Source organism: Labrus bergylta, chromosome 9 (genome assembly GCF_963930695.1).
Source record: "Labrus bergylta chromosome 9, fLabBer1.1, whole genome shotgun sequence".
In the NCBI taxonomy this organism is placed as follows: domain Eukaryota; kingdom Metazoa; phylum Chordata; class Actinopteri; order Labriformes; family Labridae; genus Labrus; species Labrus bergylta.
In genome coordinates, this window is record NC_089203.1 from 16,136,591 (window position 1) to 16,163,856 (window position 27,266).

General features: G+C 43.2%; 4 protein-coding genes and 1 pseudogene across 47 annotated transcripts in view; all 5 read right to left on the reverse strand.

Moving 5' to 3' along the window:
• The window catches only part of LOC109979913 (protocadherin gamma-A11-like), a 312,688-nt gene that overhangs the window by 56,189 nt on the left and 229,233 nt on the right, over nucleotides 1–27,266 (reverse strand). For 2 of the 44 annotated variants that reach the window (XM_065958649.1, XM_065958627.1), the window contains exon 1: nucleotides 18,220–20,640. The exons of 34 other annotated variants lie outside the window; for them this stretch is intronic. In XM_065958649.1, coding sequence (XP_065814721.1) covers nucleotides 18,220–20,634 — 2,415 coding nt within the window. In that variant the 5' untranslated portion in view covers nucleotides 20,635–20,640. Of the gene's footprint in view, nucleotides 1–45; nucleotides 2,573–3,077; nucleotides 5,478–6,117; nucleotides 8,511–9,122; nucleotides 11,681–18,219; nucleotides 20,641–27,266 lie in introns of those variants that run through there. 8 more of the 44 variants (XM_065958650.1, XM_065958628.1, XM_065958662.1 and 5 more) reach the window with 5 other exon arrangements.
• Nucleotides 12,142–14,556, reverse strand: LOC114920712 (protocadherin beta-16-like). The gene has a single exon (XM_029279046.2). The coding sequence runs from the start codon at nucleotides 14,554–14,556 to the stop codon at nucleotides 12,142–12,144; it is 2,415 nt and encodes an 804-aa protein (XP_029134879.2).
• Nucleotides 15,012–17,802, reverse strand: LOC136179932 (protocadherin beta-16-like). Its single transcript, XM_065958673.1, has one exon. It carries the CDS (start codon nucleotides 17,583–17,585, stop codon nucleotides 15,018–15,020), a length of 2,568 nt encoding a protein of 855 aa, XP_065814745.1. The 5' UTR covers nucleotides 17,586–17,802; the 3' UTR covers nucleotides 15,012–15,017.
• LOC136179936 (protocadherin beta-16-like) lies at nucleotides 21,272–23,730 on the reverse strand. Its single transcript, XM_065958682.1, has one exon. The coding sequence runs from the start codon at nucleotides 23,723–23,725 to the stop codon at nucleotides 21,287–21,289; it is 2,439 nt and encodes an 812-aa protein (XP_065814754.1). The 5' UTR covers nucleotides 23,726–23,730; the 3' UTR covers nucleotides 21,272–21,286.
• Nucleotides 24,309–27,035, reverse strand: LOC136179939 (protocadherin gamma-A11 pseudogene; annotated as a pseudogene).

A 27,266-nucleotide genomic window follows, 5' to 3' on the forward strand; every position in this document is an offset into this window, starting at 1 on the left:
TTTCAAAAAATATATTATGGTTGTGCATCTACAGGAATTCCTAACCTCTAGAGGAGAGTCTGGTTCATCCAGGATGCTCTTCTCACTCTGTATCCGCTGCATGGTCCCTGTAGAACTGGGGTCCATTATCAACACGTTCTGACTACCAGCTCTGCCGAACTTACAGTCACTCTTTCTGGAGTCAGTCGTCCTGCACACCTCGTAATTGTACACGTGCTGGAGAGTCCCTGTGCCCAAAGTGTCTGAGTAACGTGGAGGATAATATGGAATCACAGGGAGGTTGGAGTGATACATGGTGCGAGACTGTCTCCATCTGTAGATTTTCACTGATATAATAACCACTACACACGTGATGAAGAGGAAGGACACTACAGCCAAAGCCAGCACTAAGTAAAAAGTCAGGTTGTCATTGTACTCCTTGTCGTGTGTAAAGTCAGTGAACTCAGACAGCACTTCAGGGAAGCTGTCCGCCACCGCCACGTTAACAATGACTGCAGCTGAACGAGACGGCTGCCCGTTGTCCTCCACTATAACAGTCAGTCTTTGTTTCACAGCATCTTTATCATTCACTTGACGGATAGTTCTGATTTCTCCATTCTGTAAGCCCACTTCAAACAGCGCCCTGTCTGTGGCTTTCTGCAGTTTATACGAGAGCCAGGCATTCTGTCCAGAGTCCACATCAACAGCCACCACTTTAGTCACCAGGTAGCCCACATCGGCTGCACGAGGCACCATCTCAGCCACCACTGATCCACCAGTCTGGACTGGGTACAGGACCTGAGGGGGGTTGTCGTTCTGGTCCTGGATCACCATTTTCACTGTCACATTGCTGCTGAGTGGAGGGGAGCCTCCATCCTGCGCTCTGACGCGGAAGTGGAAGTCTTTGATCTGCTCGTAGTCAAAAGATCGCACTGCATGGATGACTCCACTATCAGCACTGACGGAAACGTATGAGGAGACTGGCACTCCGTTAATAGAGAAGTCCTCCAGGATGTAAGAAACACGGGCATTCTGGTTCCAATCAGCGTCTTTTGCTTTCACTGTGAATATAGAGAGGCCTGGTGTGTTGTTTTCTACAATGTAGGCCTCATATGAGCTCCTCTCAAAGACAGGCGCGTTGTCATTCACGTCAGAGATCTGTAAGGTGAGAGTGACGCTGCTGGAGAGAGAGGGCACTCCCTCATCAGAACACGTCACTGTGATATTGTACTCAGAGGCTACCTCTCTGTCTATGTGACTATCTGTCACTAAACTATAGAAATCATTGTTTGTAGCTTTCATCACAAAAGGAATGTTAGCATTTATACTACATTGGACTATGCCATTTTCACCAGAGTCTGCGTCCTTAATATTAATCATTGTTACAACAGTACCAGGATTGGCATCTTCTGATATAATGTTTGATTTAGACATTATTTTAATATCAGGCTTATTGTCATTCATGTCAATTACGTCAATCATCACTTTACACGAGTCAACCAGTCCTCCATCATCACTTGCTCTAATATCTATTTGAAAGGTTCTAGCTTTTTCATAGTCTACATTTCCTACAAGCCGAATTTCACCACTTTCGTCACTGACTTCAAATATCCCACGGGTATGATCTACAATATTTGAAATAGAGTAAGTTATTCGACCATTAGATCCGTGGTCTGCATCTGTAGCAGTAACAGTCACGACAGTTGTACCAACAGGGGCGTTTTCCTGTATAGAGGCTTTATAAATAGGCTGTGTAAAGACAGGAGCATTATCATTAACGTCTAAAACGGTGATCAGAATCTGCATTGTTCCTGTCATCTGCGGCTCTCCCCCGTCCACCGCCGTCAGGACCAGAGAAAGCTGTTCTTTTTTTTCCCTGTCTAAAGGTTTCTCTAGCACCATTTCGACGTTCTTCGTCCCATCTGCTTGATCATGCAATTTTACAACAAAATTGTCAGTCGGTTCGAGTTTATATGTTTGCAAGCCGTTTGATCCTACATCAGGATCAATTGCTCGCTCTAATATGAATTTAGCACCACTAACAGCGGATTCACTAATTTTAAATTTAACTTCGTTCTTTTGAAATGACGGAGAGTTATCATTAACATCTGTGATTTCGATAGTAACACTGTAAAATTCCATCGGATTCTCTAATATAATCTGAAAATGCAAAGCGCACGGCGTCGTTTGTCCACACAGTGCCTCTCTGTCTATCTTTTCTCTGATGAGGAGAACTCCTCTGTCGTTGTTCAGCTCAATATATCCGTCACTCTCTCGAGTAAAAATGCGAGCCTTACCCGATCTCAGTCTTTTTACATTTAAGCCAAAATCCTGTGCCATGTTTCCTACCAGAGAACCTTTTGGCATTTCCTCAGGAATCGAGTAGCTGACCTGCCCAAGTACCGAGCTGGCAGAGAGGACAGAGAAAAACAACAGTACTCGCTCTGCCATTGTTCTCTAGTACGTTACTCCAGTTTGAACGGTGTCTGTTCTTGGAAGCGTTGTCTACCGATGTCGTCCTTACAGGCCGTTTAAATCATATTCCGAATTTCGATTAGAATATGTGGTTCTGTTTCTCCGATAAGATCCAGTGTGTCTCGCTTCAGTCGCGTTCTCTCCTTATAAATAAGATAGTAGGAGGTACAAAACGTCTGCGGTAAATCTATTACAGACTGGCCAACAGCGGCACTGTGAGTTCATGAAGTAAAATTGCATGCCAGATATGAATTTCACATTGGCTTGTCTGGACAAAACAAATGAGCAAAATAAAAAGGAAACTAAGACGGCTCTTGTTTGAACATTTGATATTACAAGCATTTGCGTGTAAAAGCGTATCGAGTAGTCATAAGACTAGAAAAGCGCCATACAAGCTCAAGTCCATTTACCATTTGACATTAATCTTAAAAATAGGAATCATGGGGTACAAATGTATGAATCATAAAATGTTTGCTAAAAACAATGTCCAATTCAAGAGAATTGGGAATGTTACCAGAAAAAAATGACATTGTTGGAAAGACGCTCTCCAAGGTGCTGAAAATCCCCAGAACTGTATGCAGTGTGTGGTTTACGCTAAGAACAGAAAGGTAGTGAAGTCTAACCTCTACAGGAGAGTCTGGTTCATCCAGGATGCTCTTCTCACTCTGTATCCTCTGCATGGTCCCTGTAGAACTGGGGTCCATTATCAACACGTTCTGACTACCAGCTCTGCCGAACTTACAGTCACTCTTTCTGGAGTCAGTCGTCCTGCACACCTCGTAATTGTACACGTGCTGGAGAGTCCCTGTGCCCAAAGTGTCTGAGTAACGTGGTGGATAATATGGAATCACAGGGAGGTTGGAGTGATACAGGGTGCGAGACTGTCTCCATCTGTAGATTTTTACTGATATAATAACCACCACACACGTGATGAAGAGGAAGGACACTACAGCCAAAGCCAGCACTAAGTAAAAAGTCAGGTTGTCATTGTACTCCTTGTCGTGTGTAAAGTCAGTGAACTCAGACAGCACTTCAGGGAAGCTGTCCGCCACCGCCACGTTAACAATGACTGCAGCTGAACGAGACGGCTGCCCGTTGTCCTCCACTATAACAGTCAGTCTTTGTTTCACAGCATCTTTATCATTCACTTGACGGATAGTTCTGATTTCTCCATTCTGTAAGCCCACTTCAAACAGCGCCCTGTCTGTGGCTTTCTGCAGTTTATACGAGAGCCAGGCATTCTGTCCAGAGTCCACATCAACAGCCACCACTTTAGTCACCAGGTAGCCCACATCTGCTGCACGAGGCACCATCTCAGCCACCACTGATCCACCAGTCTGGACTGGGTACAGGACCTGAGGGGGGTTGTCGTTCTGGTCCTGGATCACTATTTTGACTGTCACGTTGCTGCTGAGTGGAGGGGAGCCTCCATCCTGCGCTTTGACTCGAAAGTGGAAGTCTTTGATCTGCTCGTAGTCAAAAGATCGCACTGCATGGATGACTCCACTATCAGCACTGACGGACACATATGAGGAGACTGGTACTCCGTTAACAGAGGAGTCCTCCAGGATGTAAGAAACACGGGCATTCTGATTCCAGTCAGCGTCTCTGGCTTTCACTGTGAATATAGAGAGGCCTGGTGTGTTGTTTTCTACAATGTAGGCCTCATATGAGCTCCTCTCAAAGACAGGCGCGTTGTCATTCACATCAGAGATCTGTAATGTGAGAGTGACGCTGCTGGAGAGAGAGGGCACTCCCTCATCAGAACACGTCACTGTGATATTGTACTCAGAGGCGATCTCTCTGTCTAAATCACTGTCTGTCACTAAACTATAAAAATTATTTGATGTAGATTTCAGTTGGAAAGGGATGTTCTCATTTATAAAACACTTAACTCTACCATTTTCGCCTGAGTCTGGGTCTTGAATATTTATCATCGTAACAACTGTGTTAGGATTTGCACTTTCTGAAATAATAGCTGATTTAGACATTATTTTAATCGTTGGTTCATTGTCATTTACATCAACAACATCTACGATCACTTTACAGGTATCCGATAACCCCCCATTATCTCTCGCCCTTACATTAATCTGGAAATGTCTTTTCTTTTCATAGTCCAGGCGTCCAATCACTTTTACCTCACCATTTTCCTCATTTACTTCAAACATGTGTCTGACGTCATCTAGAGTGTTTGTGATTGAATACATTATCTTTCCATTTAGACCATGATCAGCATCTGATGCACTTACTGTTGTCACGATCATGCCTTTTGCAGCGTTTTCAGCAACGGTTCCTTTGTATACCGGCTGGGTAAAAACAGGTGCATTGTCGTTTACATCTAACACTGTGATGAGAATCTGCATTGTTCCTGACATCTGAGGCTCGCCCCCATCTACAGCAGTCAACGCTAAAGAAATTAACTCATTCTTCTCTCTATCTAGAGGTTTTTGGAGGACCATTTCCACATTCTTTGTTCCATCAGCTTGGTTGTGCAGTTTAAGTACAAAATTATCACTTGGCTTTAGCACATAACTTTGGAGACTATTTATACCTACGTCCAAATCCACAGCTCTTTCTAAATCAAATTTCGCCCCAACAACGGCTGACTCACTTATTATGAATTTGATTTCATTTTTTTCAAATGTTGGTGCATTATCGTTAACATCTGCGATTTCAACAGTGACACTGTAAAATTCCATAGGATTTTCTAACACAATCTGAAAATGCACGGCGCACGGCGTCGTATCACCGCACAACGCCTCTCTGTCTATTCTCTCTTTAATAAGGAGGACTCCTCTGTCGCTGTTCAGCTCGATGTATTCACTGCTGTCACCAGAATAAACACGAGCGTTACCCTGCCTTAGTCGTTTAACGTCTAAACCTAAATCCTGTGCTATATTTCCAACCATAGAGCCTCTCGCCATTTCCTCCGGGATAGAGTAGCTGACCTGCCCGGAGACAGAGCTAAGGGAAAGGATCGAAATGAACATCAGTACTTGCCGTCTCATTGTTTGATATTACCAAGGCAAGAAGACCCGGTAAACCCCGTACAAATACTTCAAAAAGATGGTCAAGCATTCAATCCAAAAATAAATAAAAGTAGTCCTTGGATGTGAAGGAAAAGAACGATAGTTGTGCCTTCCAGTGTTTCCGCTCTACAACCGAAGACAATGCAATATGCGCCTACCCTTACTCTAACAAAACCAAATGAAGAGGCGGTGCTGCTGTAAATATGCTACAACTGCAAAAGACGAGGCAACAGCGGCCCATTGAGTTCACAAAGCAAAACTGCAGGAACAAAAACTGATCAGATTGGGGAGAGGTAAAGAGTAAATTAAATAACTTTAAATGGTTTGAAATACATTGTAACATAAAAAAAAAAAAAAAAAAAAAAAAAAAAAACATGTGGTAAAACGTTTCTGAAATATCAAACGATATAAATGTGCAGATAATATTTCACAAGATCTGCAAAAGATTCAAGGTATGATGACAAACATTGGGTATTTTAAATTCGTCAGACTGATTAGGATGAATGTGAATGTTGCTTCATGTAGCTCTCCCAAGTACTGAAAAATAAAAGACCAAACGAATGTACCCAATGATAACCCATTTTGTTACAAAGTTTGCTAAAGATTAATATTAAATCAGGGACAGAAGTCTAACCTCTAGAGGAGAGTCTGGTTCATCCAGGATGCTCTTCTCACTCTGTATCCGCTGCATGGTCCCTGTAGAACTGGGGTCCATTATCAGCACGTTCTGACTACCAGCTCTGCCGAACTTACAGTCACTCTTTCTGGAGTCAGTCGTCCTGCACACCTCGTAATTGTACACGTGCTGGAGAGTCCCTGTGCCCAAAGTGTCTGAGTAACGTGGTGGATAATATGGAATCACAGGGAGGTTGGAGTGAAACATGGTGCGAGACTGTCTCCATCTGTAGATTTTCACTGATATAATAACCACTACACACGTGATGAAGAGGAAGGACACTACAGCCAAAGCCAGCACTAAGTAAAAAGTCAGGTTGTCATTGTACTCCTTGTCGTGTGTAAAGTCAGTGAACTCAGACAGCACTTCAGGGAAGCTGTCCGCCACCGCCACGTTAACAATGACTGCAGCTGAACGAGACGGCTGCCCGTTGTCCTCCACTATAACAGTCAGTCTTTGTTTCACAGCATCTTTATCATTCACTTGACGGATAGTTCTGATTTCTCCATTCTGTAAGCCCACTTCAAACAGCGCCCTGTCTATGGCTTTCTGCAGTTTATACGAGAGCCAGGCATTCTGTCCAGAGTCCACATCAACAGCCACCACTTTAGTCACCAGGTAGCCCACATCTGCTGCACGAGGCACCATCTCAGCCACCACTGATCCACCAGTCTGGACTGGGTACAGGACCTGAGGGGGGTTGTCGTTCTGGTCCTGGATCACTATTTTGACTGTCACGTTGCTACTGATTGGAGGGGAGCCTCCATCCTGCGCTTTGACGCGGAACTGGAAGTCTTTGATCTGCTCGTAGTCAAAAGAGCGCACTGCATGGATGACTCCACTATCAGCACTGACGGAAACATATGAGGAGACTGGCACTCCGTTAATAGAGAAGTCCTCCAGGATGTAAGAAACACGGGCATTCTGGTTCCAATCATCGTCTTTTGCTTTCACTGTGAATATAGAGAGGCCTGGTGTGTTGTTTTCTACAATGTAGGCCTCATATGAGCTCCTCTCAAAGACAGGCGCGTTGTCATTCACATCAGAGATCTGTAAGGTGAGAGTGACGCTGCTGGAGAGAGAGGGCACTCCCTCATCAGAACACGTCACTGTGATGTTATACTCAGAGGCGATCTCTCTGTCTAAATCACTGTCTGTCAAGATGCTATAGAAATTACTGGATGAGGGGGATATTTTAAATGGTATGGTTTTACCAATAACACACCGGACCTTCCCGTTTTCTTCAGAGTCGGGATCATATACACTCATTACAGCTACCACTGTACTTGATCGTGAATCTTCTCCTATTGAATTTGATGAGGAGATCATATTTATGACGGGCGTGTTGTCATTAATGTCGCCAACATCGATGATCACTTTGCTAGATTCAGATAAACCCCCTCGGTCAACTGCCTCTATATCAATCTCGTACTTTTTGGCCTTTTCATAATCAATAGGACCTTTTAACGTGAGCTCGCCCTCCTCTGTAATATGAAATAGTTCTGAAATGCTCCTCATGCTATTTACAATTACGTAGCTCACCTCTCCGTTTGAGCCTTTGTCTGCATCGGTGGCACTGATTTTTGTTATGAGTGTTCCTGTAGGCGAGTTTTCTTTTACACTTGCTTTGTACACGTTTTGCGTAAAAAGAGGAGCGTTATCATTTACATCTAAGACAGTAATATGAATTTGCATAGTCCCAGACCTCTGCGGGTCTCCGCCATCTACAGCTGTTAACAACAATGACGCAAACTCCTGTCTCTCTCTGTCCAAAGGCTTCTGTAAAATCATTTCGACCTTTTTACCACCATCAGACTGACTGTGTAATTTAAGAACAAAATGATCGTTGGGCTTTAGCGTATAGCTCTGAAGACCATTCAGTCCTATATCAGCGTCTATTGCTTTCTCGAGTACGAATTTTGAGCCGATAAACGCGGACTCGCTAATTTCAAACCTCCTTTCCTTGTTTTCGAACACAGGGGCATTGTCATTAATGTCAGTGATCTCAATGGTAATCGGGAATATTTCAATCGGGTTTTCTAAGGCAATCTGAAAATGCAAAGCGCAAGGCGTCGTCTGACCACAGAGAGCTTCCCGATCTATTCTCCGACTGATAATGAGGAGCCCATTTTCCTTGTTGAACTGGATATATTCTGCGCTGTCTCCTGTGTGGATCCGAGCTTTACCCGCTTGCAGCCGTCTGACGTCTACGCCCAAATCCTGAGCTATGTTACCGACCAAAGATCCTTTTGCCATTTCTTCAGGAATAGAGTAGCTGACCTGACCGAGCACCGAACTCAGACAGAGGACCGAGAAAAACAACAGTACTTGCCGTCTCATTGTTCTGTCAGGCTCACCCGTGGAACAAATGGTTACGTGTTTTTCCCTTCTTTCCGTATAGGCGTTTTTAATTGCAATCAAATGCACAGTCCGTTCGGTTTAGTCAAAAACTGACGATGAAAATATTCCCAATTGATATGCCGTACATGCTGTTCACTCATGATCGACTGAGCTATGATTCGTAGATTTCCCTTGTTGGAGGAGAGGGGATGTCTGAGTATATAAATATAAAATGAAACGCTAAGACGCTGGTAGACAGCGGCCCACAGAGTTCACAACATGAAACTACATGAGTTAAAAAGGATATAGTGTTAATCTGTTAAAACCTAAGTTTGCTGTTCAAGCCACAACACAAAGAACTAAAGTACCAAATACAGAAACAGATTGCTAAAGAGCTCGTTAGTCTTCCAAAATGACTTATAATAAAGTTTGACACATGGAAATGGTAATCATCTGCATTGTAAAGTAAGGAGGCCAGTGAATAAATAAAAAAAGACAAGGAGAGATTGCTTTACATCGCTGTCCAAGGTACTGAAATGGCCCGAATAGCAAGGCCATAGTAATACAATGTTTTGAAAAAAGATGTGTTTAGATTTATTTTTTTATAAATGAAATACTCAAACCTCTAGAGGAGAGTCTGGTTCATCCAGGATGCTCTTCTCACTCTGTATCCTCTGCATGGTCCCTGTAGAACTGGGGTCCATTATCAACACGTTCTGACTACCAGCTCTGCCGAACTTACAGTCACTCTTTCTGGAGTCAGTCGTCCTGCACACCTCGTAATTGTACACGTGCTGGAGAGTCCCTGTGCCCAAAGTGTCTGAGTAACGTGGTGGATAATATGGAATCACAGGGAGGTTGGAGTGAAACATGGTGCGAGACTGTCTCCATCTGTAGATTTTCACTGATATAATAACCACTACACACGTGATGAAGAGGAAGGACACTACAGCCAAAGCCAGCACTAAGTAAAAAGTCAGGTTGTCATTGTACTCCTTGTCGTGTGTAAAGTCAGTGAACTCAGACAGCACTTCAGGGAAGCTGTCCGCCACCGCCACGTTAACAATGACTGCAGCTGAACGAGACGGCTGCCCGTTGTCCTCCACTATAACAGTCAGTCTTTGTTTCACAGCATCTTTATCATTCACTTGACGGATAGTTCTGATTTCTCCATTCTGTAAGCCCACTTCAAACAGCGCCCTGTCTGTGGCTTTCTGCAGTTTATACGAGAGCCAGGCATTCTGTCCAGAGTCCACATCAACAGCCACCACTTTAGTCACCAGGTAGCCCACATCTGCTGCACGAGGCACCATCTCAGCCACCACTGATCCACCAGTCTGGACTGGGTACAGGACCTGAGGGGGGTTGTCGTTCTGGTCCTGAATCACTATTTTGACTGTCACGTTGCTGCTGAGTGGAGGGGAGCCTCCATCCTGCGCTTTGACGCGGAACTGGAAGTTTTTGATCTGCTCGTAGTCAAAAGAGCGCACTGCATGGATGACTCCACTATCAGCACTGACGGAAACATATGAGGAGACTGGTACTCCGTTAAAAGAGGAGTCCTCCAGGATGTAAGAAACACGGGCATTCTGGTTCCAGTCAGCGTCTCTGGCTTTCACTGTGAATATAGAGAGGCCTGGTGTGTTGTTTTCTACAATGTAGGCCTCATATGAGCTCCTCTCAAAGACTGGTGCGTTGTCATTTACATCAGAGATCTGTAAGGTGAGAGTGACGCTGCTGGAGAGGGAGGGCACTCCCTCATCAGAACACGTCACTGTTATGTTATACTCAGAGGCTACCTCTCTGTCTAAATCACTGTCTGTAACTAAGCTATAAAAATTGTTGGTCGTAAATTTGATTTCAAATGGGATATATTCATTTATCACACACTGAACTTTTCCATTGGTGTCAGAATCAGGATCACTTACACTCATTAATGCTATTACCGTTTTGAGTGCTGAATCCTCTGGTACTGAACCTGATGTCGAGATCATATTTACTACAGGGCTGTTATCATTTACGTCAGTTATGTCGATAATTATCTTACTAGAATCCGAAAGTCCCCCTTTATCTATCGCCTCAATATCAATGTGATAGTTTTTTTCTTTTTCATAATCAACTGGATCATCAAGTATCAAGTCCCCTTCACTATTTATGTGAAATAACTTTGAAACACCGTCCATGCTATTCCCGATGACGTAGGTCACTTCTCCATTTGAGTCTTTGTCTGCATCAGAAGCACTAACCTTTGTAACCAGTGTTCCTATAACGGAGTTTTCTGCAATGCTTGCTTTGTAAACGGGTTTACTAAAAACAGGGGCATTGTCGTTCGCATCCAGTACAGTAACATGAATCTGCATTGTTCCAGTCATCTGTGGTTCTCCTCCATCTTCTGCTGTTAATACTAAAGATATGTGTTCATGTTTCTCTCGGTCCAATGGCTTTTGTAAAATCATTTCAACCTTTTTGCTCCCATCAGATTGAGAGTGCAGTTTGAGCACAAAATTGTCACTCGGCTTCAGGGTGTACCTCTGAAGACCATTCAGTCCGATATCGGGGTCCATTGCTTTCTCTAGCATAAATTTAGAGCCGATGACTGCAGATTCGCTGATTTCAAACCTCCTCTCCTCCTTTTGGAACATCGGAGCATTGTCATTAATATCCGCAATTTCCACAGTAACTGGGAACATTTCTAATGGGTTCTCTAACGTTATTTGAAAATGCAAAGCACAAGGCGTTGTCTGTCTGCAGAGGCCTTCGCGGTCTATTTTTTCTTTAATAACGAGGACTCCTCTTACTCTATTCAGCTCAATGTACTGAATACTGTCCCCCGTATAAATACGTGCTTTACCAGATTGAAGCCTTTTGACGTCTAATCCCAAATCTTGAGCTATGTTGCCGACCAAAGAGCCTTTTGCCATTTCCTCTGGAATAGAGTAGCTGACTTGCCCAATCACGGAATCGAGGCAGATGATGGAGAATAACAACAGTACTTGCCGTTTCATTGTTCTATCTGATACCTCTGTCGCAGCAGCCATCGTGTTCTATTCCGTTTTAAAAGTAATATTCCGTTGCGTAAATCTTGCAGATTAAATAAAAAAAGTATTTTTTAATCCACAGCATAAAAAATAAGGGTTCCAGTTTGATATGTCAGAGGAGACTATAGTATGATCACCACACCGAAGCGGGCACTCAGCTAAAGTGGCTGTGCATCAGTACTACGCCAGGATGTAGACTGTGAAAATCTGTTACAAGAGCACATCCTAACTGCAACATATTGGGCAACAGCGGCCCGATGAGTTCAAATTGTGAAAGTACAGAAGCAAAACAGGAAAAATTCCAGACAAATTCAAAAATTTTAACTTCAGTCAAAATGATTTAAAAACAACCCTCCCAAAAGGTGGTGTAACCGAGTGCTTTTATAAAATATCAAATTAACCTTTTGGGAGTCAGTAATGTAATAATTTAATGTGGCATTTAAGAACACAAATGTGTTAACTATGAGAGTGGGAAAACAGTAAAAAGCTTGACAAAACGAATCACAAAAGTGAAGCAATGCGGATCTGTGGTTCAACTGTCGCTTTCCAGGGTACTGAAATGTTTACCGTTTATAAATCATAGATTTCATACATTTTGCCGAAACTAAAAGATGACGTTAACCCCATGACCCACCTCTAGAGGAGAGTCTGGTTCATCCAGGATGCTCTTCTCACTCTGTATCCTCTGCATGGTCCCTGTAGAACTGGGGTCCATTATCAACACGTTCTGACTACCAGCTCTGCCGAACTTACAGTCACTCTTTCTGGAGTCAGTCGTCCTGCACACCTCGTAATTGTACACGTGCTGGAGAGTCCCTGTGCCCAAAGTGTCTGAGTAACGTGGTGGATAATATGGAATCACAGGGAGGTTGGAGTGATACAGGGTGCGAGACTGTCTCCATCTGTAGATTTTCACTGATATAATAACCACTACACACGTGATGAAGAGGAAGGACACTACAGCCAAAGCCAGCACTAAGTAAAAAGTCAGGTTGTCATTGTACTCCTTGTCGTGTGTAAAGTCAGTGAACTCAGACAGCACTTCAGGGAAGCTGTCCGCCACCGCCACGTTAACAATGACTGCAGCTGAACGAGACGGCTGCCCGTTGTCCTCCACTATAACAGTCAGTCTTTGTTTCACAGCATCTTTATCATTCACTTGACGGATAGTTCTGATTTCTCCATTCTGTAAGCCCACTTCAAACAGCGCCCTGTCTGTGGCTTTCTGCAGTTTATACGAGAGCCAGGCATTCTGTCCAGAGTCCACATCAACAGCCACCACTTTAGTCACCAGGTAGCCCACATCTGCTGCACGAGGCACCATCTCAGCCACCACTGATCCACCAGTCTGGACTGGGTACAGGACCTGAGGGGGGTTGTCGTTCTGGTCCTGGACCACTACTTTAACTGTCACGTTGCTACTGAGTGGAGGGGAGCCTCCATCCTGCGCTCTGACGCGGAAGTGGAAGTCTTTGATCTGCTCGTAGTCAAAAGAGCGCACTGCATGGATGACTCCACTATCAGCACTGACGGAAACGTATGAGGAGACTGGCACTCCGTTAATAGAGAAGTCCTCCAGGATGTAAGAAACACGGGCATTCTGGTTCCAATCAGCGTCTCTGGCTTTCACTGTGAATATAGAGAGGCCTGGTGTGTTGTTTTCTACAATGTAGGCCTCATATGAGCTCCTCTCAAAGAGAGGTGCGTTGTCATTCACATCAGAGATCTGTAAGGTGAGAGTGACGCTGCTGGAGAGAGAGGGCACTCCCTCATCAGAACACGTCACTGTGATGTTATATTGTGAAGCGACCTCTCTGTCCAAGGCTACCTCAGTCACTAAAGTATAAAATCCATTCATTGTATTTTGTATTTTGAACGGAATATCATCATTAATGTTACACTTCACTTCTCCATTCCTGTCGGAGTCAGGGTCATTTATGCTCAGCATAGCGATGACGGTGTTCTCTGGAGAGTCTTCTAAAATAGTGTCTGATTTAGAGAGAGCTTTTATCTGAGGACTGTTGTCATTCACATCAGTGACATCAATTAGGATCTTACTTGAATCAGAGAGTCCTCCATTATCTATTGCTTCAATATCAATTTGAAAGAGCTTTGATTTTTCATAATCTATTTCACCGATCAGAATAACCTCTCCTGTTTTCCTGTTGATCTGAAATAGGTTTGAAAATCGACGTTTGCTACTTGAAATTGCGTATGATATTTCTCCATTAGAGCCTCCATCTTTGTCAGATGCACTAACAGTTATAACACTGGTTCCTCTTGGGGAATTCTCCGTTATTGTTGCCTTGTATACTGACTTAGTGAAAACCGGTGAATTGTCGTTTGCATCTAACACGTTAACAATGATCTGCATTGTACCAGACATACGCGGCTGTCCGCCATCAACAGCAGTTAATAAAAGCGATATCTGCTCCTGCTGCTCTCGATCTAGAGGCTTCTGCAGAACCATTTCTACCTTTTTACCTCCGTCTGCTTGATTCTCTAGTTTCAATGCAAAGTTATTTGTTGGATTAAGCGAATAGCTCTGAAGATCATTTGTACCGATGTCAGCATCGATGGCTTTCTCGAGCACAAATTTAGAACCAATAACAGCCGACTCGCTAATTTCAAAACGTTTCTCGCTCGATTCAAAACTCGGAGCGTTGTCGTTTATGTCTGTGATTTCTATCGTTATGCGAAACAATTCCATCGGATTTTCCAAAATCATCTGTAAATGTAAAGCACATGGCGTCATTTCTCCACACAAGGTCTCTCTGTCTATTCTCTCTTTGATGAGGAGGACTCCTCTTTCTTTATTCAGCTCGATAAATTCTGCGCTGTCTCCGGAGTGAATACGAGCTCGACCCGATTTAAGCCTTTTAACATCTAAACCGAGATCCTGAGCTATATTACAGACCAAGGAACCTTTTTCCATTTCCTCAGGAATGGAGTAGCTAACCTGCCCGAGCACCGAGGCGAGGGAGAGAACCGAAAAGAACAACAGTACTTGCCGTCTCATTATTTAGTCGATGTATTCCACTGTCGTCTTAGTAAAACTGTAATCCATATGAGTATTGTGAAATATCCTGATCGAATCACAAGGAGATGTCAACATAAAACAGCTTTCAATGTCTAGTGACCAGTTTTCCATTCAGAAGGGCAGGCGGTTCTTGCCTGTTTTATTGTCTACAATGACACAGTCTAAGGGGGAGGTACAGTTGCGAACCCTATCGAAGACTGCCACACTCTGGCCAACAGCGGCCCTTTCTGTTCAACCCACATAACAGCAACAGTCGAGAGAAAGATGATGAGAAATTCTTTTTACCGAGGGAAATCTTTTAAAACATTATCATTTTGATCATGGGTATTATTATAAGTAATAACTATATTATGGAAGCTAAATGTGTTTACAAAAGCAGTAATATTGAAATGTAGTTGGTATGAGGCAAAAAGCCATGACATAATTATGAAAAACTTTACTTATTGACAGAGTAACTTGAGTGCAAAGGAAAATGGCACTGTCCATGGTGCTGAAAGGGAAAGCTGTAAAGAAACACACTCGTCTACAGCATTGAAAGAGTTTGAGGTAACGGATGCACCACGAAAAAAATTGAATTTGAAAAGCATAGCTGTAAAATGTTTAGATTGTTTAGATTTTCTAACCTCTAGAGGAGAGTCTGGTTCATCCAGGATGCTCTTCTCACTCTGTATCCTCTGCATGGTCCCTGTAGAACTGGGGTCCATTATCAACACGTTCTGACTACCAGCTCTGCCGAACTTACAGTCACTCTTTCTGGAGTCAGTCGTCCTGCACACCTCGTAATTGTACACGTGCTGGAGAGTCCCTGTGCCCAAAGTGTCTGAGTAACGTGGTGGATAATATGGAATCACAGGGAGGTTGGAGTGAAACAGGGTGCGAGACTGTCTCCATCTGTAGATTTTTACTGATATAATAACCACCACACACGTGATGAAGAGGAAGGACACTACAGCCAAAGCCAGCACTAAGTAAAAAGTCAGGTTGTCATTGTACTCCTTGTCGTGTGTAAAGTCAGTGAACTCAGACAGCACTTCAGGGAAGCTGTCCGCCACCGCCACGTTAACAATGACTGCAGCTGAACGAGACGGCTGCCCGTTGTCCTCCACTATAACAGTCAGTCTTTGTTTCACAGCATCTTTATCATTCACTTGACGGATAGTTCTGATTTCTCCATTCTGTAAGCCCACTTCAAACAGCGCCCTGTCTGTGGCTTTCTGCAGTTTATACGAGAGCCAGGCATTCTGTCCAGAGTCCACATCAACAGCCACCACTTTAGTCACTAGGTAGCCCACATCTGCTGCACGAGGCACCATCTCAGCCACCACTGACCCACCAGTCTGGACTGGGTATAGGACCTGAGGGGGGTTGTCGTTCTGGTCCTGGATCACTATTTTGACTGTCACGTTGCTACTGAGTGGAGGGGAGCCTCCATCCTGCGCTTTGACGCGGAACTGGAAGTCTTTGATCTGCTCGTAGTCAAAAGAGCGCACTGCATGGATGACTCCACTATCAGCACTGACGGAAACATATGAGGAGACAGGCACTCCGTTAACAGAGAAGTCCTCCAGGATGTAAGAAACACGGGCATTCTGATTCCAGTCAGCGTCTTTTGCTTTCACTGTGAAAACAGAGAGGCCTGGTGTGTTGTTTTCTACAATGTAGGCCTCATATGAGCTCCTCTCAAAGACAGGCGCGTTGTCATTCACATCAGAGATCTGTAAGGTGAGAGTGACGCTGCTGGAGAGAGAGGGCACTCCCTCATCAGAACACGTCACTGTGATGTTATATTGAGAAGCGACCTCTCTGTCCAAGGCTACCTCTGTAACTAAACTATAAAATCCGTTCATTGTATTTTGTATTTTGAAAGGAATATCATCATTAATGTTACACTTCACTTCTCCATTCCTGTCGGAGTCAGGGTCATTTACACTCAGCATAGCGATGACGGTGTTCTCTGGAGAGTCTTCTAAAATAGTGTCTGATTTAGAGAGAGCTTTTATCTGAGGACTGTTGTCATTCACATCAGTGACATCAATTAGGATCTTACTTGAATCAGAGAGTCCTCCATTATCTATAGCTTCAATATCAATTTGAAAGAGCTTTGATTTTTCATAATCTATTTCACCGATCAAAATAACCTCTCCTGTTTTCCTGTTGATCTGAAATAGGTCGGATAGTCGACGCATGCTACTTGAAATTGCATATGATATTTCTCCATTAGAGCCTCCATCTTTGTCAGATGCACTAACAGTTATAACACTGGTTCCTCTTGGGGAATTCTCCGTTATTGTTGCCTTGTATACTGACTTAGTGAAAACCGGTGAATTGTCGTTTACATCTAACACGTTCACAATGATCTGCATTGTACCAGACATACGCGGCTGTCCGCCATCAACAGCAGTTAATAAAAGCGATATCTGCTCCTGCTGCTCTCGATCTAGAGGCTTCTGCAGAACCATTTCTACCTTTTTACCTCCGTCTGCTTGATTCTCTAGTTTCAATGCAAAGTTATTTGTTGGATTAAGCGAATAGCTCTGAAGATCATTTGTACCGATGTCAGCATCGATGGCTTTCTCTAGCACAAATTTAGAACCAATAACAGCCGACTCGCTAATTTCAAAACGTTTCTCGCCCGACGAAAACGTGGGTGCATTGTCGTTTATGTCTGTGATTTCTATCGTTATGCGAAACAATTCCATCGGATTTTCCAAAATCATCTGTAAATGTAAAGCACATGGCGTCATTTCTCCACACAAGGTCTCTCTGTCTATTCTCTCTTTGATGAGGAGGACTCCTCTTTCTTTATTCAGCTCGATAAATTCTGCGCTGTCTCCGGAGTGAATACGAGCTCGACCCGATTTAAGCCTTTTAACATCTAAACCGAGATCCTGAGCTATATTACAGACCAAGGAACCTTTTTCCATTTCCTCAGGAATGGAGTAGCTAACCTGCCCGAGCACCGAGGCGAGGGAGAGAACCGAAAAGAACAACAGTACTTGCCGTCTCATTATTTAGTCGATGTATTCCACTGTCGTCTTAGTAAAACTGTAATCCATATGAGTATTGTGAAATATCCTGATCGAATCACAAGGAGATGTCAACATAAAACAGCTTTCAATGTCTAGTGACCAGTTTTCCATTCAGAAGGGCAGGCGGTTCTTGCCTGTTTTATTGTCTACAATGACACAGTCTAAGGGGGAGGTACAGTTGCGAACCCTATCGAAGACTGCCACACTCTGGCCAACAGCGGCCCTTTCTGTTCAACCCACATAACAGCAACAGTCGAGAGAAAGATGATGAGAAATTCTTTTTACCGAGGGAAAACTTTTAAAACATTATCATTTTGATCATGGGTATTTTTACTAGTATGAACTATATTAAAATAGACAATTTTTAAAAAAACAAAATCAGTAATATTAAAATGTAGTTGGTATGACCAGGAGCCAAAAGCCACAGTCTAATAAATAAAACCCCTACTTATGAACACAGTACCTTGAATTACTGCTCAATGTCTCTGTCCATGGTGCTGAATTGGTAAAATGAGAAGAAACAATCGTCTATAGCATATAGATAGATAATTAGATATAGATAATTATGTACATATTTGCCAAATGAAACACCTAGTAATCACATATGACCAACCTCTAGAGGAGAATCTGGTTCATCCAGGATGCTCTTCTCACTCTGTATCCTCTGCATGGTCCCTGTAGAACTGGGGTCCATTATCAACACGTTCTGACTACCAGCTCTGCCGAACTTACAGTCACTCTTTCTGGAGTCAGTCGTCCTGCACACCTCGTAATTGTACACGTGTTGAAGAGTCCCTGTGCCCAAAGTGTCTGAGTAACGTGGTGGATAATATGGAATCACAGGGAGGTTGGAGTGATACAGGGTGCGAGACTGTCTCCATCTGTAGATTTTCACTGATATAATAACCACTACACACGTGATGAAGAGGAAGGACACTACAGCCAAAGCCAGCACTAAGTAAAAAGTCAGGTTGTCATTGTACTCCTTGTCGTGTGTAAAGTCAGTGAACTCAGACAGCACTTCAGGGAAGCTGTCCGCCACCGCCACGTTAACAATGACTGCAGTTGAACGAGACGGCTGCCCGTTGTCCTCCACTATAACAGTCAGTCTTTGTTTCACAGCATCTTTATCATTCACTTGACGGATAGTTCTGATTTCTCCATTCTGTAAGCCCACTTCAAACAGCGCCCTGTCTGTGGCTTTCTGCAGTTTATACGAGAGCCAGGCATTCTGTCCAGAGTCCACATCAACAGCCACCACTTTAGTCACCAGGTAACCCACATCTGCTGCACGAGGCACCATCTCAGCCACCACTGATCCACCAGTCTGGACTGGGTACAGGACCTGAGGGGGGTTATCGTTCTGGTCCTGGATCACTATTTTGACTGTCACGTTGCTACTGAGTGGAGGGGAACCTCCATCCTGCGCTTTGACGCGGAACTGGAAGTCTTTGATCTGCTCGTAGTCAAAAGAGCGCACTGCATGGATGACTCCACTATCAGCACTGACGGAAACATATGAGGAGACTGGCACTCCGTTAACAGAGGAGTCCTCCAGGATGTACGAAACACGGGCATTCTGGTTCCAGTCAGCGTCTCTTGCTTTCACTGTGAATATAGAGAGGCCTGGTGTGTTGTTTTCTACAATGTAGGCCTCATATGAGCTCCTCTCAAAGACAGGCGCGTTGTCATTCACATCAGAGATCTGTAAGGTGAGAGTGACGCTGCTGGAGAGAGAGGGCACTCCCTCATCAGAACACGTCACTGTGATATTATATTGTGAAGCGACCTCTCTGTCTAAGGTGACCTCAGTCACTAAAGTATAAAATCCATTCATTGCATTTTGTATTTTAAACGGAATATCGCTATCTATATTACACTCTACTTCTCCATTATTTTCTGAATCTAGATCATTTACACTCAGCATAGCTATAACAGTGTTTGAAGGAGAGTCCTCTAATATGAAATCAGATTTAGAAATAACGTTGATGTCAGGTTTGTTGTCATTTATATCAATAACATCGACTATGATTTTACTTGAATCAGAGAGTCCCCCGCTGTCTACAACTTCAACATCAATTTCATACACTTTAGACTTTTCATAATCTAATTCACCGACTACAATAATTTCACCAGTTATTGAATTGATCTTAAAGAGCTCAGATAAAACGCGATCACTGGGAGATATCAGATACGATACTTCTCCATTCGAGCCAATGTCTTTATCTGATGCACTTACAGTCGTTACACTGGTGCTTTTCGGTGAATTTTCTAATATTTTTGCTCTATATAACGGTTTTGCAAATGTAGGGGCATTGTCGTTTGCATCTAATACATTAACAAATATCTTCATTGTCCCCGACATCTGCGGCTCCCCTCCATCTAGAGCAGTTAACAACAGTGATATATAGTCTTGCTTTTCTCGATCTAGAGGCTTTTGTAGAACCATCTCTATCTTTTTACTTCGGTCTGCCTGGTTTCCAGGTTTTAATACAAAGTTATCAGTCGGAGTAAGTAGATATCGCTGTAGTCCATTCTGCCCAATGTCGGAATCAATAGCTTTCTCTAAAACGAATTTCGATCCTACCACAGCAGACTCGCTGATCTCAAAGCGTTTCTCTGCATTTGTAAAACTGGGCGTATTATCGTTTATGTCCATAATCTCCACTGTTACACGAAACAATTCCATTGGATTTTCAAGAATTAACTGGAAATGTAAAGCACAAGGCGTCGTCTCTCCGCACAAAGCCTCTCTGTCTATCCTCTCCTGAATAAGGAGGACCCCTCTTTCTTTATTCAGTCCGATGTATTCTAAGCTACCTCCTGTATAGACACGAGCTTTACCCGATTTCAACCTTTTTAGATCCAAACCTAAATCATGTGCTATATTACCAACTACAGAGCCTTTCGCCATCTCCTCAGGAATTGAATAGCTGACTTGGCCGAGCACGCAGCCGAGACATCGGACCAACATGAACAACAGTACTTGCCGTCTCATTGTTCTGACTGAAGACGGTTCCTGCACCATGAAAACAAAAGAACTCCCAATGCAGTCAGTCTGAAGGTAGATCACAAAAAAATATCCGCATTTAAAGAATAAAATGAGAAGATATGTCCAACAAAACAAATCCAGTCAGAGCTCCTTTCGAGCTCGCACTACGTACACAGAGCTCCTCTGTTTTTTGTACAACATATGAAGGCGGATGGGAAGGGCATAGAGAGAAAAAATAACATCGACTTCAACTGCAACACGCTTGCCAACAGCGACGCTTTGAGTTGAAAATACATATTACAAGTAAAGTGTAAAATAACCATTGCAGTGCAAAGTCCCACACGTGTAATCAAACTGAAACAAAACCAGAGAAAAGTTTGCCAATGGATTATCATACTGATATGTTCCTTCAATATTCATAATGAATATCCATTAGCAACATCTATAACAAACACAAACGATGGTTTTTAGATTGATGTTTCTAATACGAAAAATTCAGAAGTGAACAAACAAAATAATTTAAAAAAAAATCACAATGAACTCGTTAACTGAAGGGGCATTGTAGGGTGTCGCTGTCTATGGTGCTGAATCAGTATGTTGTACCCTTACCTAAATTCCCAGCCATTTCAACATGGTACTTTGGGATTTCTCTTAAAAGACACTACACTAATAAATGAATGGACCAATATCATGACTTTGAATTGCATATTATAAAATATTTACATTTAAGCAGTTTTCTAACCTCTAGAGGAGAATCTGGTTCATCCAGGATGCTCTTCTCACTCTGTATCCTCTGCATGGTCCCTGTAGAACTTGGGTCCATTATCAACACGTTCTGACTACCAGCTCTGCCGAACTTACAGTCACTCTTTCTGGAGTCAGTCGTCCTGCACACCTCGTAATTGTACACGTGCTGGAGAGTCCCTGTGCCCAAAGTGTCTGAGTAACGTGGTGGATAATATGGAATCACAGGGAGGTTGGAGTGAAACAGGGTGCGAGATTGTCTCCATCTGTAGATTTTCACTGATATAATAACCACTACACACGTGATGAAGAGGAAGGACACTACAGCCAAAGCCAGCACTAAGTAAAAAGTCAGGTTGTCATTGTACTCCTTGTCGTGTGTAAAGTCAGTGAACTCAGACAGCACTTCAGGGAAGCTGTCCGCCACCGCCACGTTAACAATGACTGCAGCTGAACGAGACGGCTGCCCGTTGTCCTCCACTATAACAGTCAGTCTTTGTTTCACAGCATCTTTATCATTCACTTGGCGGATAGTTCTGATTTCTCCATTCTGTAAGCCCACTTCAAACAGCGCCCTGTCTGTGGCTTTCTGCAGTTTATACGAGAGCCAGGCATTCTGTCCAGAGTCCACATCAACAGCCACCACTTTAGTCACCAGGTAGCCTACATCTGCTGCACGAGGCACCATCTCAGCCACCACTGACCCACCAGTCTGGACTGGGTACAGGACCTGAGGGGGGTTGTCGTTCTGGTCCTGGATCACTATTTTCACTGTCACGTTGCTGCTGAGTGGAGGGGAGCCTCCATCCTGCGCTTTGACGCGGAACTGGAAGTCTTTGATCTGCTCGTAGTCAAAAGAGCGAACTGCATGGATGACTCCACTATCAGCACTGACGGAAACATATGAGGAGACTGGCACTCCGTTAACAGAGAAGTCCTCCAGGATGTAAGAAACACGGGCATTCTGGTTCCAGTCAGCGTCTCTGGCTTTCACTGTGAAAACAGAGAGGCCTGGTGTGTTGTTTTCTACAATGTAGGCTTCATATGAGCTCCTCTCAAAGACAGGCGCGTTGTCATTTACATCAGAGATCTGTAAGGTGAGAGTGACGCTGCTGGAGAGAGAGGGCACTCCCTCATCAGAACACGTCACTGTGATGTTATATTGAGAAGCGACCTCTCTGTCCAAGGCTACCTCTGTAACTAAACTATAAAATCCGTTCATTGTATTTTGTATTTTGAAAGGAATATCATCATTAATGTTACACTTCACTTCTCCATTCCTGTCGGAGTCAGGGTCATTTACACTCAGCATAGCGATGACGGTGTTCTCTGGAGAGTCTTCTAAAATAGTGTCTGATTTAGAGAGAGCTTTTATCTGAGGACTGTTGTCATTCACATCAGTGACATCAATTAGGATCTTACTTGAATCAGAGAGTCCTCCATTATCTATAGCTTCAATATCAATTTGAAAGAGCTTTGATTTTTCATAATCTATTTCACCGATCAAAATAACCTCTCCTGTTTTCCTGTTGATCTGAAATAGGTCGGACAATCGACGCATGCTATTTGAAATTGCGTATGATATTTCTCCATTAGAGCCTCCATCTTTGTCAGATGCACTAACAGTTATAACACTGGTTCCTCTTGGGGAATTCTCCGTTATTGTTGCCTTGTATACTGACTTAGTGAAAACCGGTGAATTGTCGTTTGCATCTAACACGTTCACAATTATCTGCATTGTACCAGACATACGCGGCTGTCCGCCATCAACAGCAGTTAATAAAAGCGATATCTGCTCCTGCTGCTCTCGATCAAGAGGCTTCTGCAGAACCATTTCTACCTTTTTACCTCCGTCTGCTTGATTCTCTAGTTTCAATGCAAAGTTATTTGTTGGATTAAGCGAATAGCTCTGAAGATCATTTGTACCGATGTCAGCATCGATGGCTTTCTCGAGCACAAATTTAGAACCAATAACAGCCGACTCGCTAATTTCAAAACGTTTCTCGCTCGATGCAAACGTGGGGGTATTGTCGTTTATGTCTGTGATTTCTATCGTTATGCGAAACAATTCCATCGGATTTTCCAAAATCATCTGTAAATGTAAAGCACATGGCGTCATTTCTCCACACAAGGTCTCTCTGTCTATTCTCTCTTTGATGAGGAGGACTCCTCTTTCTTTATTCAGCTCGATAAATTCTGCGCTGTCTCCCGAGTGAATACGAGCTCGACCCGATTTAAGCCTTTTAACATCCAAACCGAGATCCTGAGCTATATTACAGACCAAGGAACCCTTTTCCATTTCCTCAGGAATGGAGTAGCTAACCTGCCCGAGCACCGAGGCGAGGGAGAGAACCGAAAAGAACAACAGTACTTGCCGTCTCATTATTTAGTTGATGTATTCCACTGTCGTCTTAGTAAAACTGTAATCCATATGAGTATTGTGAAATATCCTGATCGAATCACAAGGAGATGTCAACATAAAACAGCTTTCAATGTCTAGTGACCAGTTTTCCATTCAGAAGGGCAGGCGGTTCTTGCCTGTTTTATTGTCTACAATGACACAGTCTAAGGGGGAGGTACAGTTGCGAACCCTATCGAAGACTGCCACACTCTGGCCAACAGCGGCCCTTTCTGTTCAACCCACATAACAGCAACAGTCGAGAGAAAGATGATGATGAATGCTTTTTACCGAGGGAAAACTTTTAAAAAATTATCATTTTGATCATGGGTATTTTTACTAGTATGAACTATATTAAAATAGACAATTTTTTAAAAACAAAATCAGTAATATTAAAATGTAGTTGGTATGACCAGGAGCCAAAAGCCACAATCTAATAAATAAAACCCTTACTTATGAACACAGTACCTTGAAGTACGGCTAAATGTCTCTGTCCATGGTGCTGAATTGGTAAAATGAGAAGAAACAATCGTCTATAGCATTGAAATAGTTTTTGATAATTATTTACATATTTGCCAAATGAAACACCTAGTAATCACATATGACCAACCTCTAGAGGAGAATCTGGTTCATCCAGGATGCTCTTCTCACTCTGTATCCTCTGCATGGTCCCTGTAGAACTGGGGTCCATTATCAACACGTTCTGACTACCAGCTCTGCCGAACTTACAGTCACTCTTTCTGGAGTCAGTCGTCCTGCACACCTCGTAATTGTACACGTGCTGGAGAGTCCCTGTGCCCAAAGTGTCTGAGTAACGTGGTGGATAATATGGAATCACAGGGAGGTTGGAGTGAAACAGGGTGCGAGACTGTCTCCATCTGTAGATTTTCACTGACATAATAACCACTACACACGTGATGAAGAGGAAGGACACTACAGCCAAAGCCAGCACTAAGTAAAAAGTCAGGTTGTTATTGTACTCCTTGTCGTGTGTAAAGTCAGTGAACTCAGACAGCACTTCAGGGAAGCTGTCCGCCACCGCCACGTTAACAATGACTGCAGCTGAACGAGACGGCTGCCCGTTGTCCTCCACTATAACAGTCAGTCTTTGTTTCACAGCATCTTTATCATTCACTTGGCGGATAGTTCTGATTTCTCCATTCTGTAAGCCCACTTCAAACAGCGCCCTGTCTGTGGCTTTCTGCAGTTTATAAGAGAGCCAGGCATTCTGTCCAGAGTCCACATCAACAGCCACCACTTTAGTCACCAGGTAGCCCACATCTGCTGCACGAGGCACCATCTCAGCCACCACTGATCCACCAGTCTGGACTGGGTACAGGACCTGAGGGGGGTTGTCGTTCTGGTCCTGGATCACTATTTTCACTGTCACGTTGCTACTGAGTGGAGGGGAGCCTCCATCCTGCGCTTTGACGCGGAAGTGGAAGTCTTTGATCTGCTCGTAGTCAAAAGAGCGCACTGCATGGATGACTCCACTATCAGCACTGACGGAAACATATGAGGAGACTGGCACTCCGTTAACAGAGGAGTCCTCCAGGATGTACGAAACACGGGCATTCTGGTTCCAGTCAGTGTCTCTGGCTTTCACTGTGAATATAGAGAGGCCTGGTGTGTTGTTTTCTACAATGTAGGCCTCATATGAGCTCCTCTCAAAGACAGGCGCGTTGTCATTTACATCAGAGATCTGTAAGGTGAGAGTGACGCTGCTGGAGAGAGAGGGCACTCCCTCATCAGAACACGTCACTGTGATGTTATACTGAGAAGCGACCTCTCTGTCCAAGGCTACCTCTGTAACTAAACTATAAAATCCGTTCATTGTATTTTGTATTTTAAACGGAATTTCGACATTTATATTACAATCTACTTCTCCATTATTTTCTGAATCTAGATCATTTACACTCAGCATAGCTATAACAGTGTTTGGAGGAGAGTCCTCTAATATGAAATCAGATTTAGAAATTAAATTGATGTCAGGATTGTTGTCATTTATATCAATAACATCGACTATGACTTTACTTGAATCAGAGAGTCCCCCGCTGTCTACAACTTCAACATCCATTTGATAAGATTTTGCCTTTTCATAATCTAATTCACCGATTACAATAATTTCTCCAGTTTTTGAGTCAATCTTAAAAAGGTCAGTTAAAACACGTTTGCTCGTAGATATCAGATACGATACTTCTCCATTCGAGCCAATGTCTTTATCTGATGCACTTACAGTCGTTACACTGGTGCTTTTCGGTGAATTTTCTAGTATTTTTGCTCTATATAACGGTTTTGCAAATGTAGGGGCATTGTCGTTCACATCTAATACATTAACAAATATCTTCATTGTCCCCGACATCTGCGGCTCCCCTCCATCTAGAGCAGTTAACAACAGTGATATGTAGTCTTGCTTTTCTCGATCTAGAGGCTTCTGTAGAACCATCTCTACCTTTTTAGTTCCGTCTCCTTGATTCTCTAGTTTTAATACAAAGTTATCAGTCGGAGTAAGTAGATATCGCTGTAGTCCATTCTGCCCAATGTCGGAATCAATAGCTTTCTCTAAAATGAATTTCGATCCTACCACAGCAGACTCGCTGATCTCAAAGCGTTTTTCTGCATTTGTAAAACTGGGCGTATTATCGTTTATGTCCATAATCTCCACTGTTACACGAAACAATTCCATTGGATTTTCAAGAATTAACTGGAAATGTAAAGCACAAGGCGTCGTCTCTCCGCACAAAGCCTCTCTGTCTATCCTCTCCTGAATAAGGAGGACCCCTCTTTCTTTATTCAGTCCGATGTATTCTAAGCTACCTCCTGTATAGACACGAGCTTTACCCGATTTCAACCTTTTTAGATCTAAACCTAAATCATGTGCTATTTTACCAACTACAGAGCCTTTCGCCATCTCCTCAGGAATTGAATAGCTGACTTGGCCGAGCACGAAGCCGAGACATCGGGCCAACATGAACAACAGTACTTGCCGTCTCATTGTTCAGACTGAAGACGGTTCCTGCACCATGAAAACAAAAGAACTCCCAATGCAGTCAGTCTGAAGGTAGATCACAAAAAAATATCCGCATTTAAAGAATAAAATGAGAAGATATGTCCAACAAAACAAATCCAGTCAGAGCTCCTTTCGAGCTCGCACTATGTATACTGTCTTCCTCGGTTTTTTGTACAACATATGAAGGCGGATGGGAAGGGCATAGAGAGAAAAAATAACATCTACTTTAACTGCAACACGCTTGCCAACAGCGACGCTTTGAGTTGAAAATACATATTACAAGTAAAGTGTAAAATAACCATTGCAGTGCAAAGTCCCACACGTGTAATCAAACTGAACAAAAAATAGAGAAAAATTTGCCAATGAATTATCATGCTGATATGTTTTTAGGATATATAAAATAAATATTTACTTAAGTCCTTCAGCAACATCTATAATGCTACAATTATAATAGACCAATCTGGATTGTTGTTTCTATTTGTAAGAATTCATAAAAAAGTTACAGAGTTACATTTA